Genomic DNA, 19,864 nt, shown 5'->3' with positions numbered 1-19,864 from the left:
AGACAGCAAACACGTATTTCACCACAGTAAACAAACGGACGACCGGCAGAACGTTGTTCCGCGCGCCGGATTATCAGCCCAGGGGAGGATGGCAACAGTGGGGCGTCGCGCTTACGTAGGTGTTCGACTGTATTCCTTTCTCTCCCGTCTGCTCTCCGTAAAATGGTGTATAGCAGACGCTCCCAACGATCTCCCTTTGGCGCGCAGTAGACCGCGCGTGCGTGTTCTGCCTTGTCTTCGTTCGAAATGAGATCATGGCATAGGAGATTAAAAAATTAGTTACTCAAATAACTGCCCCCATCAGCGTTGGATTAATTTATCGAAACTTTTTGTACTGCGATCGATTTGATTCGGTGCAAGCGGTCGAGGTGGCGTGCGTGGCCGAGAATATCCTCCGAGTGTTGTTTCTCATTGTTCACGCTTTGGCGCGCAGCGGACCGCGCGCTCGAATCAATTGCTTGCATTTTCTGCCGCCGATTCAACCGCAATGCGATCATGGTATGCGAGATTAAAAAAATTATAGGTATACTGCAACAACTGCCCCGACTTATGCTGCACTGCTTTATCGGAACGTTTTGTACTGCGATCGCTTCGATTGCGGTGCACACGTTGGAAATAGCATGCGCGAGCTAGCTCGCCGCACAGCAGTGAACATCCTCGGAATATTGTTTTTCGACTAGCGTCTTTTTCCCATTCTTAATAATCAAAAATTAACTCCGTCAATAGGAAGTGGCACGACATAAGAATAGACGTGCGGCCTAGGCTCTATATGAATAGATGGATGTGTAATGCTGCCTTAATATATTCTTCGCTCAGAAGCGCATTTGCTCGTGCAATCGGTTCTGCGTAGGTTCCTAATCACCTCAGTTTTAATTTTTTTTAGTGCAGGAAAGCTGGTTATTTCGGAGTTACCATATATTTCGGACACCTCGCAAGGTAACGTTAAAAGGAACCTACTGACGGTAGAAGTTTTGTTAAACTACTGACGGTAGTCTCGATCTGTTTGTTTGTAAATACCTAGGCGAAAAATCAGGGGGCACTTTGTTGACCTAAAGTGCAGTGAGGCGAAAGCCTTAAGCGTGGTGTTGCTGCTTGTGTCACTGATGTGTGGTTAAGGAGTTAAGCTTCGCCTCTAAGTGCGGAACGCGACAGCGTCTTGCAACGCTGCCAGGGAGTCCACTGAACGCCATCGCCCGTTCGGCTCTATGCCTTGCTCGTCCGTAAATTGGTTCTGAGGAAAGGAAATGTATCTGTCTCTCATATCTCGGTGGACACCTAAACCTCGTCGTAAGGGGAATGGAGAAAGATGGGAATGAACGAAGACACCGTATTCACTAGACGCGTCTTTGTTCATTCCAAACCATTGAGCTGGCATGGCGGAGTGGTAGCGTGCTCGTCTCGCAATCCGTAGACCGGGGTTCGATTCCCGAGCTCGGCCAATTTTCTACTCGGTTTTATTTATTTACCTGGTCTGACTAGAAAGGTTAACTGAGCTAATTTGTGAAGTAAGCAATTAACTAAACTTAGTCCCACTTACTTGGAGCATCACTATACAATCCCTTTAATTGGTTGCACGGTAACTTGGGAAAGTACAACTGGCCCCGTTTGAAATTCGCGCGGAGCGGGCCAGAGGATACACCAGCGGATACATCGCGCAAGAAAAGAGTTTTAGCCAGACGGAACCCTCAGCTGTTGTTGTTGTTGTTGTTGTGACTGAGAGAAGGATGAAAAGGAAATTGCACGGGCCTGCTACTGGCTCGAGCCAAGCCACCACCGCTGCCACGTGCAGATAGAGGAGAGTTAAAAGATCATAGGAAGGAGAGAGAGGAAAGTAAAGACGCGCGTCGCAGCAACAACTGCGTCCGCCGGAGCGGACGCTGCTCAAAACAACAGATAAGCGGCCGAAGCCGCGCTCGCCGAAGCGAGAACAGATACTCACATCCTCTAGAACCCTCAGCGGCTCTAGCGGAGGGGCTTTATAGCGGAGCGCTCTGCTGCCCCACCTAATGGTCAAAAGTGGAGTTAGCGTGATGGCGGAGTAGAGTCACTGGAAAAAATTTCAGAGTACCGCATTTCTTTTCCCCGCGCCGCCGACGCGGTCATTGGCCCAACCGTACCACGTGATCTTGGGGTGCCATATACCTTCCAAGCGCCGGTCGGGCCGGCTGAGAAGAGCGCAGGTTCCCGACGTTTCTCGTGTTGCAACTGTCGCTCTCGTGTTTGATACTGAAGAAATCGTGCCTGGCTGCTGCGCCTTCGGATGCAGCAACCGAACCGAGTCCGGGAAGACTTTTTTTCTTGATTCCGACCGGGAAAAATGACAGACAGCGTCGATCGTTCTGCGTAGTTGCACAAAATCGGGCGGGAGAACTTCAAGCCTTCAAAAAACACACGCTTGTGCGAGGTAAGTGCACCTTGCTTGTGCTTTTTGGTGCTGTTTTAGAAGGTATGTAAGCGCAGTGCACGCGGTGTTAGCGATAGGATGCTAAGAAAATAGGAGTTCACAGCAAGACCGTCGCGCATGTCGCACAGGGATCGTTCGCGGCTTGCCCTCTTGACGCGGGTACACGTGTATGCGCTTGTTACTCAACACACGCGGCTCTTCCGACTATTCCGTGCTTGTGTCAAGCGAAGGCACATTTGTCGCGCGAGAATTCCGCGTCCTAACGTGCACCAAGCACTCGCACGATCTTTCCGCGCCTCGAGTCACTCGACCCATGGCACTTGTTTTTCGCGGACCGTGACGATCGCAGTCAATAAAAGCATGGTCGGGCATGTCTTACGTTCACATAACGGCCGCTTACTGTCCAGTTGTGTTGGGACTGGTAGAAAAATATAAATGGGTCAAATGTTAGCAATCCTTGAAGCTGCGTGTTTGCGGCCGCATGCGTGTTTACATCCCAAATGAGCTATTTTAAGTGTCACTGCGTAAACTTAGAACGCTTTATAACGTATTCTTTTTCTTCGCCTCTTTATTTGGGTGTTTCAGCTTATTATTACAGCTATCTTCTATGCTTTTCTTGTTCTACATATTTGAAACAGGGCTTCACTCGAAAAAAGCCCTGGGAGCCTCCTTGGGCAGCCCAGCATTCGGGTGACCAGCATCACTCTTCTAACTGTACAACAAACATTTCCAGGATCACTTTTGTGCTGAAGACTTCGAGAAGCCTAGAGTGGATGGGAAGAAGAAGCTAATGTCAAGTAGTTTCGTCCTGCTTGAACGAGACGGCGGTCCCATGGCGATCTACGATGCTCACTGCCCAAAAGCACGAGCTTGTCTCTTTGCTGCTCGGAGTGGCGAAATGTTTCCTTCGTAGCCTGCTCCGTGGAAGGGGAAAAAAGGCGTGCACAAGCTCGCGATAGCAGCGCTGAGATGCTGCTCACAATGATAGCACAGTTCCTGCAGTAAACGCAACCGCGGAGCAAAATAACCGCCAGCTGCATTACTTCGCACAAAATAATATTTTTTCTCTTCTGAGTAACCATTGCCTCCGAGCACGAAGTATTTGCGCTTCAGTGAACACTCAACCCGATACGTCACCGAATATCAAGCTCTTCCAACACGGCGACCTTCCTGCGACGCAGTCGGCTTGGAAGGTAAATGGCAGTGGCCGCTCAGTGTTGCCAGTCAAATTCCGACCTTTGCGGTACTCTGAAATTTTTTCCAGTGACTCTATGGCGGAGCGCTCCGTTACCCCGTCTAGTGGCCAAAATTGGAGTTAGCGTGATAAGAATATGAAAGTGGGCAAAATTGGAGTTAGCGTGATAATAATATGAATCACACTTGCTTTTATTTTGGTAGAACTGCTAAATAAAACCGTTTTTTTAAACATTGCTTTATAATAGTGTTGTTTTGTATGTAATCGCGAGGATGGTATGTTAGAAAAAGTGTTCAGCAAACGGGCCTGCGCCGCGGTCGGCGCAGTCGGCGATGCGCATGGAGGTAAAAAAAATTCCTCCATGGCGATGCGTCTGTGTAGCAGGCCGCCATGTTGAATTACCCATACACGCCCGCGCGCGCTTGGAGACGCTCACGCGACGCGTACGCTCCGCTAGGAAAGGCCGCCCAGCGGACGTAAGCGCCGCTCCGTAAACCCGCTCGCTTCCTCAGCGTTGTGCGCATGTGCAGTGGCGTCCCCGCTGGCCCGCTCCGCTCCGCTGGCCGTAACCCCCCCCCCCAACTAAAACTCACAGCAATCAAAAGAGCAGACAAGGAAAGGGGATGAGGGGCTCGTTATAAATATGAGAGAAGCCAACAGAAGTCTTAAGCGTTGGATCGCGCGCAGCTACAGCACTGCCCGACTCACTGGAATGTTGTTTTATTGCGAAGGCAATACAACTTGCACTTTCACGCCTTTGCCGTGCCGCGGCGGTGACCACCATTCACCTTTAGCTGAACCCTGTGTGAAGTCATGCGTCACGAAACGCCGAACAGCTGAGCGAGCATCTCGCGCCGTCGAAAGAAGCGGCGGTGGCCACCATCGGCGCCTAACTCCCGCGCCCTCCGCTAGGAGCGCAACAGGTGTTGTGACGTCCGGCCGTAGAGCTGAGCGACCATCTCGGGCCGTCAGCGACCAGTGGCGGTGCCAACCACCGCGGCTTAACATCTGCTTCGCGGCGATGCCGCCTAGCGCTAAGGCAGCTCGTCGTAATGAAAGTAGGAAACGACAGCGAGCTACAGAGACGGAGGAAGAGCGTGAAAGAACGCTCTAAGCGACGTGCCCAGTACGCAGCTCGGCGACAACGTGCAAGCTCTTCCGTGGAAGATGGGACGGATGTTACCGATTCGCTCAGTGTCGTGGACAGTGCCCAACAAACACAAAACCTCCTCAAAATCTCCCAAAAATGACCCATCGGGACATCTGGAATCTCCCCAGGAGGTGCTCATTTTTCCCGAACACATCTAAAAAACGTCCCCACAACTAGCAATGTCCAAAAAGTTGTGCGTCCCATGGAAAGCCCCAAAAGGTTAATGCTCGATTTCTCGGCTCTGGTTCTATAAAATTATTCCTCCTTTTTCATGCAGCCTGCAGGCATCCAAGCGCACATATGTGCCAAATTTCAGGTGCATACTTGCGTTACAGGTGGTGTAATCCACCTTTCCACTCGTCTGAATGCGTGCTGGCTCGGCCGTTCTGCACTTATGCGTTTACGTGAAATGCCCTAGCATTTTGCACACAAAGGAAATATTAACTCAAAAAGTCACCCGATTTGGCTCATATAAGAGCAAATAGCTAGCAGCGCCATACAGAAGTAATTTCAGTTTACTAGGTGTGCTCTTAGCACGAATTGCATCCTGTCGTCCATGCCGGCGACCGCACCATACACCACCACAATCAAAATGCATTCATGTTTCAGTCAAAGAAAAACAATACAGACCGAATTGAAAGTCCGTGCCGAAAAACTTACGTTCAACGGCGCAAATCTGAATGAATACAAACAGCAGACGCAAACGTATGCACCGTTTAATACACAGTGTACATAACACTACGGCGCCATGCATATGATGGCCACTTTTTTCTCCAGCCCTGAGAAATCTGCAATATGAAGCAAGTAAAACAGAATACAGGCTGAAAGTTGATGCACCTTAAACGAGCATTCTAAGGGCTTCAAAAGCAGATATGCACACGCAAAAGCTAACGTATGTAAAGAGCAACTTGGGTGACAAAAGAAAAGACGAGATGGGCGTACGCTACAGACACGCAGTTTCAGGTCACGGATTTTCTTCAAGTTGAAACCCCCCTCACGCTTAGAGACTCGGAGCAAGCTTCAGCGACGTGTTATCAAAACAGAAAAAAAAAATATTAGTTCTACTAGGCGAAAATAAAAAAAATGCGAAAAGGGCCTGCAGTATGCTTAAATAAATAAATTAAATAAATAATTAAAATAAACCAACATACCTTGACGACGTTGCCTACGGAAACCCAGGGATGAAATACAAGGCTGCAACAGCTGAAACCATAAATTAAACGCAGGCTTCTGTCCTGCGCCTTCTCACAGCACAGCGAGCGCTCAAACTACGCGTTACACCCTCGTAACGATCCTGGGAGTTTTATTTTCTTGTGACTAAGTGTGGGGATAAGACTGCTTGGAGCCAGGCGGGAAGGTGAACGTGCTCAGGTACGTGCGGTGGCGCGCTGCATCCATGGTGCGGCAGACCACGCATGCGGCACAGTCCAGCGTGGGAGTCGAGATCAAGGCACGATTAATCCAGTGGGAGAGAGTCAATATAACCACGCGAACACTGCACAAACTATACCGCTGCGGCAGGATGGCTGCGCGGTGGCGAAGTTGGTAGAGCAGGCTAATCCATGGGCACTCGCAGAAAGAGAGTGGTGGGTCTCGGAAGGTCCTTCCCGCCTCATACCGTAGTAGACGGCCATGCTGCCACCACCAACGTGCTGCAGTCGTCGGAGGCGCTGAGGAATGCAGGGTGCGTGCGAGGAGTCACCTATTGCCACGAACTCCGCTGCCACGAACGCCGCCTCGAACAGCGGCATCAGTAGGGCCGTGGAGCTGCGCAAAGGACTTGCGATGCGCAGCCGCGGCATCAGTTCCAAAAGGAATGGTGTGGGCACGCCGAGGTGCTCGGGAAAACTTCCGTGAATCCGTAGCTACGAAGTCCACGACAGCCCAGTTGGCGCAGTGACGAGAGCAAGAACTCCCGCGCGCTGGGGCTTGTGCTCGAACGTCTGGGGCAGCGCGAATAAGCGCGCTCAAAATGGCGTCCGTCCAGCGGGGAAGCCGGGCGAGCGACGGGAGGCCATTACTGCACTTCTGCTAGACAGCGGCGCAGCGAGGAGTGCCGATAGTCGGAGACGCCTGGAGGGACCACCACACAATTTTGAAGTTGGGCGCAAGCTGGGAAAACGCTAGAAGACGGGAAAGATGCTGACCGCCGCTGCCGGCGGCGCGATGAAAATGCAGACCGCTGCCGCCTGCCTGCAGCATGCAGCCGACGGCCCACGTGCGAGAAACGCATGCACCGAGAGAGATGCGGGGTTAACCGCTTCCTTCGGCTGTTCGAATGAAACTGCCGTTTCATCTCTCAAAACGACGAGTGCAAGAGCAAAACCTTCTCTCCCCGCAGCTTGTGGCGCGAAGGAGAGAGAAAAGAGAGCGCGAGCAGTCGATTTTTATTTCTTGTTGAAAATCATTGGTCCGAAAACGTTACGCCCAGTTACATTTCTGGAACGAAAATGCATTAACTCGCTTTTGTTGCTGCTTAACACTCCAGAAAAAAACGTTTCTAGACCTTTAGTGGGAGCACTGCCTTTTTGCTTGTGTTTCTATGTCGTGCCTCTATGGTCTGGAAACGTTTGATAAACGTTTTACTGGGACTGGGACATTCCATCCTTTTTTGGAGTTTCTGAGGAGGTTTTGTGTTTGTTGGGTGATGCAGAAGCCAGGAGTAGTCTTAACAGTAGCGAACGTTGCAACTTGACGAAGCGACTGCGACGTGCCTATGAAACCCAGGAAGAACGACAGGAGCGGCTTGAGAAGGAACGTCCATCGCGGATTACGGCTAACGAACGCCAGAAGAAAACACGTGCCGAAGAAACACCAGAAGAGCGAAAACAGCGTCTAAAGAAGAAGCGCGAAAAGTCTCTCATCAAGGCTGGCCTGATCTAAACCGATGGAGACGTTAGTGAACAGCGTTGTGCACACTACAAGAGAAGTGTGTCGCCAATAGCGCTAGGCGGCGTCGCGACGATGCCGCCTAGCGCTAAGGCAGCTCGTCGTAACGAAAGGAGGAAACGACAGCGAGTTACAGAGACGGAGCAAGAGCGTGAAAGAAGACTCTCTAAGCGACGTGCCCAGTATGCAGCTCGGCGACAACGCGCAAGCTCTTCAGTGATCCAAACCGATGGAGACGTTAGTGAATAGCGTTGTGCAGACTACAAGAGAACAGTCGACGAGTTTGAAGCGGCCACGCGTGATTTTCACAGACGTTTCACTAACAACCCGTTTGGTTATGCGTGTTCAGTGTGTGACTGGTTGTGGCACAAGGATAACCTTACACCGGTGAGTGCCTTGATGTTTCCCACTTTGCTGAAAGCTTACCCGGACTGGGACGAAGAGACCTTAAACAGTGCAGTAGTGTGTAATACGTGTAAAGCTAGCCTTCGGGAAGAGAGAATCCCGCTCTATAGTGTTTCCAATGGTTACACGTACCCCACCATGCCGGAAGGGTTGCCGCGATTAAACCCAGTATTCCGTATACCGTTCGTGCAAATTAGGAGACTAATGAATTGGAGGAATGGGCAATACGGTATACAGGCGCCTATAGTCAATGTACCCGTGGAAACCGATGAAATGTTGAGACAACTGCCTCGAACCGTCGATGACCAACAGCAAATCCTTGTGAATATGAAGAGGCGCCGGTTCGCGAAAACAGTGTACTTAGCCGATGAGGTTTGCCGCGAAACACTGATGCCTTGGGTAGAGGTATTATTGAGAACGCAATACTACTTGCACTTTCACGCCTTTGCCGTGCCGCGGCGGTGACCACCATCGTGCCGCGGCGGTGACCACCAAAGCAATACTACTTTCACTTTCACGCCTTTGCAGTGCCGCGGCGGTGACCACCATTGACCTTCATTTGACCTTGATTGGATTCGATTGGATTGGATTGGATTAGATTAGATTCGAGTGTATCGGATTGCATTGTAAGGGATTGGATGGGATTGGATTGCATTGGTTTGGATTGGATAACCGATGCATCACCACAAGCATAACCACAAGCACCACCACCAGCTGTACCATGGCGTAGGTACGGATATTGCTTTCGCAATTACCGGGCTTAACCAAGCTAAGCCACAGATTTTAAGTGATTGTCATCTTCGGTCAGTTTACGCAGTAATGGCTTATTTCATTTCATTTATTGAACCCTCAAGGCCAAAGGCATTAAAGAGGGGAGTGGTTACAAAACATGAAGATACATAAACAGATGTAATGCATGCTACAAAACAAAGTATTATATTCCTGTTATACAATGTCATCTAGTGCAGAACGAAAATGCTGGTTATCACTTTATGTCGACGATATCTGCGGGAAGGCGGTTCCATTCGCGTGATGTACGAGGCAAGAAAGACTGAAATGCAGTTACAGTGTTACAAGTTTCAATGCCAACTTTGTGACGATGATCAATGCGGTTTGACACGTATCTGGGGAAGGAAATGAGGGCATCATGTAGCATGGGATGATGGTATAGTTTATGAAAGAGGCTCAAACGAATTGTCTGCCGGCGGGATGCTAAAAGAGGCAAAGAAAGATTAGCTTTCACGCTTGTTACACTTGCGGTACGGTTAAAGTTGGACAGGATAAAACGAGCAGCGTTATTTTGAACTAGGTCAAGCAAAGTTATCAGTTTTTCATGATGGGGATCCCATATGGCGGGGCGTATTCCGGATTAGCACGTATTAGTGTTTTATAAAGCAATAATTTCAAGGAAGACGGAGTTTTGGAAAAGTTACGGCGCACATAGCCCTACATGCGGTTAGCTTTGTTAGCAATGTACTCAATATGGCGCTTCCAGTTAAGGTCAGCAGAAATATGAACACCCAGGTATTTATATGAAGTAACCGCTTCTAAGGGAACGTTATTTAGGCAGTACACAGGCGGAGCGCTGGCACTACTTGATATTCGCATAATTTTGCACTTATTAGTGTTAAGTTCCATAGCCATTCATTACACCAAAGAGAAATGTTAGAGAGATCACGCTGAAGAAGGTTAGCATCGTCGGGGGATTTTATTTCGCGGAAAACAACACAGTCGTCAGCAAACAAAAGAATGTTAGATGATACAGTGGAAGGCAGGTCGTTGATGTTAATAGGAAATAAAAGGGGTCCGAGCACGGAGCCTTGTGCCACGCCCGAGTGAAACTTCGCTGAAAGGTGAGTTAAAATTATTAGCGGAAACGAACTGCGATCGGTTCAGAAGAAAGTATTCAATCCATTTCAGAACGCTGTAGTCGATATTCAGTTGGGTTAGCTTTAAATATAATAAGCGGTGACATACCTTGTCGAATGCCTTAGAATAATCAAGGAAAATGCTGTCAGCTTCTGATGCGCAATCTAAAATATGATGAAGTTTGATAGTGAAGCTGGCAAGTTGGGTTTCGCAAGAAAATGACTTCCGAAAGCCGTGCTGTGCGGGTGTAAAAAAGGAATTAGACTCGAGAAAGTTCACAAGGTTAGTGAAAATGACGTGTTCTAATAGTTTGCAACAAGTACTAGTAAGCGAGATGGGGCGATAATTTCTAGGGAAGGTTCGATTTCCTGATTTAAATAATCGAACCACCTTCCCGACTTTCCATTGTGTTGGCATAATGGAATTATCGAGAGTCTGCTGAAAAATCTTTGTTAGTATTAAGGAGCTAGAGGCAATTGTATTTTTTAAAAAATTAGCATAAATGCACTCAAAACCGGGCGATGAATGAAGTTTTAGGGCATCAATAAGTTTAGCAACGCAAGATGTATCGATGAAAATTTGAGGCATAGAAGGGTCCGGAGTGGAACGGGATGTGTGGTGTTTGATGTGCGCGGGAAGTTCTAAATAAAGGTTTCGTTAAGTTCTGATGCGCATAAATGAGCCGGAATAGGGTCCCCTGACACGTCAGTTAAGTTAATAGATTCTTCGGTATGTGGGTTGATGACGTGCCAAAATTTTTTAATGTTTGTAGATAGCATGGATGGTAACGTGTTAAAAAGGAAGTTATCTTTTGCTTGCTTAAGTGCAGTTGTATAGGCATCAGCGGCAGTCTTGTATGCGTCCCAGTGTGTGTTACACGGTGATAGCCTAGCTATAAGATACCGGCGCTTTTTTCTGTTAGATAGGCGTCTTATATTGGCGGTGTACCATGGGTCTTGAGGATCAGAAGTGATGGTACGTCTTGAAATATATTTCTTAGTTAGTTCGTGAACTTTGGCCGTGAGCATATCCCAGTTAGTTTGCACAGAGCGATCGTCAAAGTTTTTCAGGAAGTTATCAGAAAACACTGATAAATCATTGTTAATGGCATCGAAGTCTGCTCTAATATAATCTAGTATGGTCTTTTTCTTTTTTGCAGGTTTAGGACAGGCAGCGTTAATGCTGCAAACAAGCAAAGAGTGATCGCTTATATTAGGTAAATAGGTGATGGCGGAAGCAAAGTCGGCTCGATTGGTTAGGATCAAATCTAAAGTGTTGGCAGTGTTGACAGAGATTCTGGTAGCATTAATGACTAATTGGGTAAATGAAAAAACGGAGCATAAATCTAGAAAATCGCTCGCATCGGAAGAAAATTGAGAAAGGGTGGGAGGCTGGGTATCCCAAGAAATATTGGGAGAGCTAAAATCACCTAGTAAAAACAAGGAAGCCGATGGAAATCTGGTGTGTATTATGTTAAGTTCGTCGTGAAGCTCGTTAATAAACGAGCGCAAAGAAGAAGGAGGGCGATATAATACGCCGAATATTATTTTCTGATGGTGTAGAGTAACTGATGCCCATACAGTTTCCAATACGCTATTAGTGTAGATGCATGATGACGGTATGTCTTTCGAAATAGCAAGGAGTACGCCGCCTCCCCGCTGAATAGTTCGGTCATTGCGATATACTGTGAAGCGGTGTGCGTTGTGAAAGATTTCGTTATCGTGGATTTGATGTGATAGCCAAGTTTCAGTAAGTGCGATGATATGCGCAGAACAGGTGTCGATAGCCGATGAAAGAGGTGTTTTCTTGTTCAAGATACTTCTGATGTTAGTGTACCGAATCGTAACATCAGATGGTGCTGAATGACCACTGCCCCTCTCGCGCCCCTAGGACGCAACAAGTGGCGAAGCGTCTGATCCTTGGGGCACGTGTTCGGATGACAGCTCGATTTCATCAATTGTGTCGTTGGATGGATTGTACATGAAGCATTTGCCGCGTATGAGTAGCTTATTGTAGCGAAGGCGAAATTTGGGTGATACCGGATAGGCGATTCCAAATTCGGTTAGTTTCCGTGTCGCAGTTCGAGTAGCGGGTGTGAAATCTTCGCTTACTGATATTTTGTGTTCCTTGAGATCATTACGATGAGATAGGATTAACTCTCACTTTGTAGTGGGTAAATTTGGCAATGACGGGTCTGCATTTGTTAGCGGAAAAGATGCCTAAACGATGAACACGCTGAAATGGGTCGTTTGGTAACGAGTCAAGTACCTTCGTTAGTGCATTGGTCAGTGTGCTTTCTGATTCTTGCCAAGTTTCCGATGAATCTGTAAGTTCATGAAAAATCAAATTATCTCGGCGTGATCTGTTCTCCATATCATCTAGGCGTTTTTGTAAGAAGCGATTTTGTGAAGTTAAGCTTTCGATAGATTCTTGCATGCCTGCAAACTCATGGCTGAAGGTGTCAATAACTTTCCCTTCCTCTTCCAGTTCATCTAAACGCTTCCGAACATTAGTTATTTTTGTTTCGATGCTTTTCTGCCCAGCCTTAATGGATTTAATATCTGCGGTCAGCTCAGTTTGTGCCTTCGAACTTTGTAATGAGCGGACGTGAACATCGTTGAGCAGTTGAAAAATTACGGTCATCTGTTCTGCAGGATCTTCAGGGAGCGATTCAATTTCTGATAGGGATTCAGATCGTGTGGTGGGGCCGGGGTTCGTTTCTATGTCGCCGGAACACAAGAGTAGAAAAGCCATAGAAAAGCAATCACACACAGTTTCACACAGCACCCCTGGGCACGGGAACAGCAGCAAGCAGGTGTCGCTCTTTTTAGCGTACAAGGAAAATGAACACACCTGCATCGGAGCAAAGCGGAAATCAGGAGCCATGCTTCTTACAACGTTCCCGTGCCCACTGAATCCGAGAACGGAGAGGCCGCTGCTTAAATTCCTTGCGGGCGATGATGCAGTTGTCGATGGGGTTGAACGGCCGAAGGCGAGTGATTCCACCGGCTGCGCAGGGATGAAAGATATGTTGACGGAGCCACTGTCAGGCAGTGGCGTAGGTAGCATCTGAGCTGAAGGGCATGAGGGAGATAGCGATTCCGGTATGAGCCAGGTGAAGAAGAGCGTCAGAGTAACCTGCATCGGAGCAAAGCGGAAATCAGGAGCCATGCTTCTTCCAACGTTCCCGTGCCCACTGAACTTATAAGAGGACATTGTCTTCAATCGTGTAAATGACATGCATAATGCGCAGCAGTGTGGACTGCCGCAGTTCATTAATTGCTTTCGGTCGAAGCAGCGCGAAAAAAATTCGAGCTGAAAAACAAAAACTCGAATTCACTCAGTCCTGTTTGAAGCAAAACGTTGTTCATTTCGGAAGTTTCTGCACGAAAAAATTGAAAACACTCACAAAAAAATATATGCAACTATGTTTGACGTAGGTCCCTGCATGCGTTCTCAATTATTATCCACGCAGATATCGAGTATTTAAGCCATAGTTCGGCTACTGTGCCTGGGCACACTAACGACCGATTTTGGTATGAACCGTGCCAGAACAAATATGGTCAGCAGTGCGCGCAGCATGAATGCAAGTCCTGCACCATGAGCAGCATGAACAGCGGGGCCTTCAAGAGCGAGAACCGCCCGTTTGGTATCGAGTTCGTGAGCGAAGGAGTACAACTGCAACAAAACAAATACGTCCAGCGATGTGCGCAACATGAAAGCAAGACCTGCACCGCGAGCAGCGTAAAAAGCAGAGTTCAAACATGAAGCGCAAGTTTTGAGTCGAGCCCGCGAACGATTCCGACTTCAACCACGAATACGCCACGTAACGCGGGTTACATCAAAGCTACGCCTGCAGAGCCTAGCAGAGCGAGCAGCGTGAAAGGCGGGGCTAAGACAACGAAAAGGAAGGCTTTTGTAGCCCGCGAGCAAGCGAATCCATCTAGAACTATGCCTGACGGCATTAACTGCGAAGAAAGACTGCAATCGCTCGCGCTTCACACCAAATCCCCCGAAAAAAAAAAACGCGACTGACAACTCAAGAGAGGCACTCGCATCGTAAAGACGGGGATCCAGCTCATTATCAATGCTTTCTCGGCCGATCCTATGCAGCCAAACCTTTCGGTAAGCCGCATTACTTTTTGCGGACGGAATGACGAAAAACCTTTCCCACTTCCTCCTCGGTGGTTGCACCCGCAAGAGCAACAAAAGCTCGGCGTCGCTGACGCGCGTACAAACGATCAAAGATGGAGAAACGCTCCCGCCAAAACTGTGTTGCGCCAAAAGGAAACGAAGCCCCGGCAATGGCGCCGGCATCTGCTGCGAAGCCAAAAAGCGCGCGCTAACACTAGACCATGGCGCCTCAGCCAATGAGAGGCTCGATTATCCGGCGGCGCGCTAGGAGAGGAGGACTGTCGGAAAGTTAAAAGCTTTTCGCTACTTTTCTTTCATTGAGGGGCTTTACCCCAAAAGTCCAACAAGCGCCACTCAAACAGTAGCCATACAAGTTCTCGTCCCAAGTGGGCCTCGTGGATACCCACTGAAAAGCGCGCGCTAACACGTGACCATGGCGCCTCAGCCAATGAGAGGCTCGATTATCCGGTGGCGCGCTAGGAGAGGAGGACTGTCGGAAAGTTCAAAGCTTTTCGCTACTTTTCTTTCATTGAGGGGCTTTACCCCAAAAGTCCAACAAGCGCCACTTAAACAGTAGCCATACAAGTTGTCGTCCCTAGTGGGCCCCGTGGATACCCAATGCCACCTAGACTTCATTTTCCACAAAGTGGGTCACCGCGGTTCCTACGCCCGATTCCGCAACAAGCACGCAGACACTTTCCCGGACTGCTACGATGGCTGCGTGGCAAACTTCTGCTACCCGTCGACTTTTAAGCAGGTACCACTTCAAAAGAAATCTCGATGCGAATCCTGGCTTTTCCCCAGGACCGTGATATCTTGGTCCGTCCTCAGAGGCTTACTGCCAACTGTCTTTATTCGTCACGCTCAATGTTCTCCATGCGCTACGCGTTCATTTGAAGGGATAAGTTAACCTCTGATGTTTCCACGGCATGAAAGCAGAGGCGTACTCATTAACTTCTGGGCACCGTGGAAGCTGAGACGGCCCTCAGTGCTATGCTGCCCGGTAGGTGCTTTCGTTTCATACAAACGCTATGGTGCTCATGTGCTGATTTTTTTCACGCCCAATTCTAATGCTTCTTGGCTGGCAGGTTTCGGTGAGCAGAGTATGGTTACTTCTTTACACGTTGCTCGAATTCGCGGGCACTGCTCAGCACCAGCATGCACTTAGTTCCTCTTTGCCGTACGTGTGATGATTTTTAAGAACCTCTGCAGCGTCACATGTGGGAGAAGATCTTGGCTGAAGAAGGTGTATTGGGTGCATTCGGGTGCCACCCTCACATGGCCCGCCAATGCACAGAGGATGTCGAAGAGCACCTCATCAGGGCACTGGAACATCCCAAGGTGGTCGCCCTGGGTGAAATAGGACTCGATTACTCGCACAGGCGAGTGCGCGCGCTAGCGAATTTCTTCATTCCATTACACTAACAGGGTGTCAGTGAACGGATAGAATAACACCTCAGATTGATCACGTCATGCCAGATTTCCACGTTTATGAAAGTTCATATGTGCTTCGAGGGGGAACAGCGCAGGAACGCGACACGGGCGCTAACTATCAACTCTGATAGTCAGCGCCTGTGTGTCTTTCATTGATCCTCGCGTCGCTACCTGCGCTGTTCCCTCACCATGCCAAAGAAGCAGCTAGCCCGCCATATCGCTCTTATATGTACTTTACTGTGCTGCGGGTTTGTGATCTGTGAACAAAGCAGTTATTTCACAAGCCATCACGCACTGATAAAAGTAGCGTCTGTTCTGTCAGAATTTGAGTCACGGGGCTCCAAATACTATATTTCCGTGCGTGCAATTTTGCGTCAAAATTTATGCGTCTTTTAGTGTTGCTACGCTGCGTCAGCAACCGTTGTGAGCAATCTATTGCGGTGGTTATTTCCAGCGCGCAGTCAAATGGGGGCTCTTTTACTGATGCTAGTTCCTGTGCCTGCGGAGTTTTCTTCCTGCATAAAGCGTGCCTTCATTGACGCCCGTAACACACGTCTCGCTTTTGCAGGAACAACTGTGAGCATGAAAATCAGAAGCGCGTTTTCGAGAGGCAGGTCCGTCTGGCCCTGAATGGCTGTCTGCCCCTCATCATCCACTCTAAGGACTCCACGGCAGACACCCTCGAGATCCTCAAAAAGGTAAGTTGACTTCCCTGCTACGCTTGATGCTGAACGCAGCTTTGACGGAGTCCGGGACAGAGAAGATAAGGCGGCACGTACGTTCGCCGCGTTGCGACCTTCACCTGTGAGTTTACGTGCACTCCAGGCCCGCAATTTTCGAAATTTGCGAGATTTAGCCATATAGCCGTACTTCATACCGCTTCAGTTGGAGGCTAATCCATTTTAGAAATTCCAAATGCAGATATGGCAGTAACTATACCTGCCACTTAAATATCACTTATTGCACAAGACGAAAAGCCGGTCTAGGTGGTTCCTCATGCTTGGAACGGGACACCTAGAAGTATTGGGTAAAACTATTGTTTACATGACTAAACTATTAACTGATGTCAACAAGCGCTAGTATTATAATCCTGCATAAATAATCTCGATTACTGAATAACGATGTTCATAAAAATTCAGTTTCACCTTCGATAACACTGCCTCTATATTGACCGTATGCTTTCGATTCCTCTTGATGGGTTGTCGATTTCTCGTCAGTATCAGTAGCATAGTGGCGTGTAGAATTCTTTATATTTTAGCCGTCAACACTTGTACAAACCGTACTTCTTTTATTTACAATCTATGGGCTGTATATGACAGTGTAGTTCAGTCGCTAATTCTCTGCCTCCCCCCTTCCCCCCTACATATGGTCCCGACTGAGTACCCGATTCATCGCCACTGCTTCACAGGCGGCTGGCAGGAAGCCCAGCAGTTGCTTACCGAGTTTCCCAATCTTTGCCTGGGACTCACCCCTCTGATGGGTTTCTCAAACGCCGGCGGTGTCCCCGAGGTTACCCGCAACATCCCCCTGGACCGACTGCTGATTGAGACGGATGCACCATATTTCCTTCCGCAATCCGTGAGTATGGATACTGGTGTTATATTGGGCACTTATGTGCTTGCCCTTACAAAAATTTGTAGTAACATTCTTTAGCAAGTCTTCAGACAAATGTTAATATAACCCATCAACAATGAATAGAAAGTCGTTTAAATGTCTTTATACTCTGTAGTAACAACCTATCAGAAGTCTTCCGACAATTGGCCACCGTTATCCAAAAGACTCAAGAACATAGAAAGTCAATAATTCCCATCACTCGCTTATCGACAGTTCCTATATACGTCTGATCAGCCGCATACCAGCAATGTCTACCAGCATCCTACCAGCAGTCTTCCGACAATTGGCCGCCGTTATCCAAAAGAATCCTGTACGAAGAAAGCATTTATAATTTCTACCATAAACCTATCAATGTCGGGAAATGTGTGCATTAACTATATGCATAACGTTTAATGTCGTGTGGTTCGGTATAGCGTTTCTTCTGCTCGCTCAGCCAAATATTTGGTGCGAAGAGGAATTTTATATTTATGTGTCTGTAAGCAGCCGCCAGTGTAGAATAGTGTGCACAAAAGCTACGAAAGATCCGCTGTTTTTCCCCACTTTATTTCCGCAGTTTATTTATGGCATCAATAGGTTACGTCGTACGGTAGCATAACACAATCTTTAGTCCCGTGCCAAGTGTTTTGCTCCGGTCAGAAATGATTCTTAGTGGTTTCAGTACGCCCGACTAACTGCTAGTACAGCCGTGTGTCTCCCCTATGGCTAATTGTTCGAAGCACTACATGGGTCCCTCAGAATATAACAGGACATGTGCAGCAGATTCATTGTTACAAAATACCGGCAAAGTATAGTAATCCACCTATTGGCGTGTTCGCTCACCAGATCCACCCTCTTACCGCTTAGTGACCTCTTCCCTTTCAATGTGTTCTTTCAGGAGTTGGGACGTCTCAAAGCCTCCCACCCCGGGATGGCAATACACCTGGCCACCCGGCTGGCCTCACTGCGAGGTATCGAAGTGGAGGACATGCTTTCGGCAGTCCGCAAGAACACCCACCGCACATATAAAATTTAACGTCGTGCTGTGCGACACGCCGCAGTGCACAGAGCATGCTGACAATGGGGCCTCCCCGGCTGCCTGTCACCAAAATTAGTGCTGTTTTAATGTTACTTCCGCACCGCGCTATTATATTGTATGTGGGCACCACAGCATTTTTTGCTGTTACTTCCTGGTGTAGTTTTTATAACGTTGTAAATAAAAGTTTCTTTTTAATGATTTCGCAGTTGTGTTATCTAGGCTTGCATTGTGGTTGCCTTGCATTTGTCCTTAATTGATCTCACAGTATATGCTGACCGCTGTTGTCAATATTTTGAGTTAGCAATAACGTATTGCTCGGACATTTTTACACGGATTCCACCGCCCCGTCAAGTGATGTTTCAAGGGATTCAAATAGTACATGACTGACTTCACAGCAGTATATTCGCCTGACGCACGGAATAAAAGGATTTTTAAGGATGAAATGTTTTTAACCCTATTTTCCGCAAAATGAGGCAAATATTGTCCGGAAACCACAGTTCTCCTGAAGCCGAGCTTAAGAGCAAGCCTGACAACTGAAACATGCGTATAAGCTTAGCCGCAATATTGGGAAACTTTTCTTCCGAAAACTGCAGCGTAGAGTGAGATTTGAACCAGGGCTGTTTAAAAAAGATCAGCCTCACTGCCCGCTGTGTTGAGACTCAGGGCCTTGAGCGCTTTCTTTTTTCGTTTTATTTATTGAGCCGGCCAACATCGCAGCCTGTGGCACTGCGTCTTTGTCTGGTCGTTGCTGACCTCAGTCGACTCTGAACATACCCATCCGGGGCCATTATCCATGATTTGGAGTGAATACCAGCGCTAATCACATAGACGAATGAGCGAGAAAAAGAGGAGTGAGGCGGAAATGCATTGTAGCTAAATTATTGAAAACTAGAAAGAGTAATAAAAAAGATGTACAATAATTTTGATTTTATTTAACGAGGAAATATTCCAGCTACAATAATGTATCCGCGAATGTATTCACGAATCCCTTCTCGCTTCTACTGAATGAAGGAACAACTGGCAGTGACACAAGGAGCCCTAACCACGAGCGAGAGACCACAAGCATGTCTTCTTCAGAAGTGAGAACCGCGGTTAAGATGGAGGAAGTTGTTCATTTGATTCAAATTTCCCGCAAGTGTCCCGAGGGTTTTTGCAGCGCACCTGCATCTGCATAAATACAAATTAAATTGGGTGAGTCTGCAGTGGCAAAGCGTTATTGACACCTCACAAAAGTATCCTGTGGCGGGCTAGTTGGTCTGAATCGTTCATATTTTAAAACTGCGCAAACAAAAACAAGGACCGAGCAAGAACACAGTAACACACACTGCGCTTGTGTGTGTTACTGTGTTCTTGCTCGGTCCTTGATTTTGTTCGCGCAGTTTTAAAATATGAACCTCACAATGCCTTTATTTACATGACCGGACATTCCAAGGGTAGGTTGCGCGCAGAAAACCCGCGGCGTTGAGAAAAGGATACGGAAGCTGGCTTAGGTATTGCCACGTGGGTGAGCCTTGCGTGAGCCTTGAGGGTGAGATAAGGATGAAGCCCGTAGAATCAGAACGTTCATTCACGCGGCAAATATTACAAAAATTGCTGCGTAGTCATATGGATCCTTAGCCGCTACGGCTAGTGATGGATCCATTACAGACTTTTCCAAATATAAAATAATCACTGTACGGAGCAATGCTACAAATAACAACATGTATTTAGTTTGGTGCGTTCATTTCTCCCTGTGATAATGCCATTTTAGTGACG

The 19,864-nt window shown here is 47.9% G+C and overlaps 2 protein-coding genes and 1 pseudogene across 2 annotated transcripts; 2 read left to right on the top strand and 1 right to left on the bottom strand.

The window, feature by feature from the left end:
• The first annotated feature begins 4,620 nt into the window (after window positions 1-4,620).
• LOC149325258 (uncharacterized) lies at window positions 4,621-11,077 on the top strand (annotated as a pseudogene).
• A 1,407-nt stretch (window positions 11,078-12,484) lies between these two features.
• Window positions 12,485-13,083, bottom strand: LOC149325257 (uncharacterized). The gene is made up of 2 exons (XM_089564214.1): window positions 12,576-13,083; window positions 12,485-12,537 (listed from the first exon to the last, which is right to left on the bottom strand). Exons 1-2 carry the CDS (start codon window positions 13,081-13,083, stop codon window positions 12,485-12,487), a joined length of 561 nt encoding a protein of 186 aa, XP_089420340.1.
• Window positions 13,084-13,512: 429 nt separating this feature from the next.
• LOC149325256 (3'-5' RNA nuclease TATDN2-like) lies at window positions 13,513-18,307 on the top strand. Its single transcript, XM_089564213.1, has 6 exons — window positions 13,513-13,572; window positions 14,624-14,803; window positions 15,259-15,428; window positions 16,049-16,178; window positions 16,846-17,058; window positions 17,969-18,307. Exons 1-6 carry the CDS (start codon window positions 13,513-13,515, stop codon window positions 18,104-18,106), a joined length of 891 nt encoding a protein of 296 aa, XP_089420339.1. The 3' UTR covers window positions 18,107-18,307.
• The last annotated feature ends 1,557 nt before the right edge of the window (window positions 18,308-19,864 follow it).

This window comes from Amblyomma mixtum, chromosome 10 (genome assembly GCF_055824585.1).
Source record: "Amblyomma mixtum isolate Tamu chromosome 10, ASM5582458v1, whole genome shotgun sequence".
Lineage (NCBI taxonomy): Eukaryota > Metazoa > Arthropoda > Arachnida > Ixodida > Ixodidae > Amblyomma > Amblyomma mixtum.
Note: the sequence above shows the minus strand (reverse complement) of the source record. Positions and strands in the feature narration are given on the sequence as shown.

What these genes read in the sequence shown, in the direction of transcription:
- LOC149325256 (XM_089564213.1), top strand. Translation starts at nt 13,513, where the DNA reads ATGAGCAGCATGAACAGCGGGGCCTTCAAGAGCGAGAACCGCCCGTTT. An exon ending in GGACTCGATTACTCGCACAG is followed by an intron (nt 15,429 to 16,048) that starts GCGAGTGCGCGC and finishes TCGCTTTTGCAG; the next exon opens with GAACAACTGTGAGCATGAAA. An exon ending in CCCTCGAGATCCTCAAAAAG is followed by an intron (nt 16,179 to 16,845) that starts GTAAGTTGACTT and finishes TCCCCCCTACAT; the next exon opens with ATGGTCCCGACTGAGTACCC.
- LOC149325257 (XM_089564214.1), bottom strand. Translation starts at nt 13,083, where the DNA reads ATGGCTCCTGATTTCCGCTTTGCTCCGATGCAGGTTACTCTGACGCTC. An exon ending in ATCAGAAATTGAATCGCTCC is followed by an intron (nt 12,538 to 12,575) that starts CTGAAGATCCTG and finishes GTAATTTTTCAA; the next exon opens with CTGCTCAACGATGTTCACGT.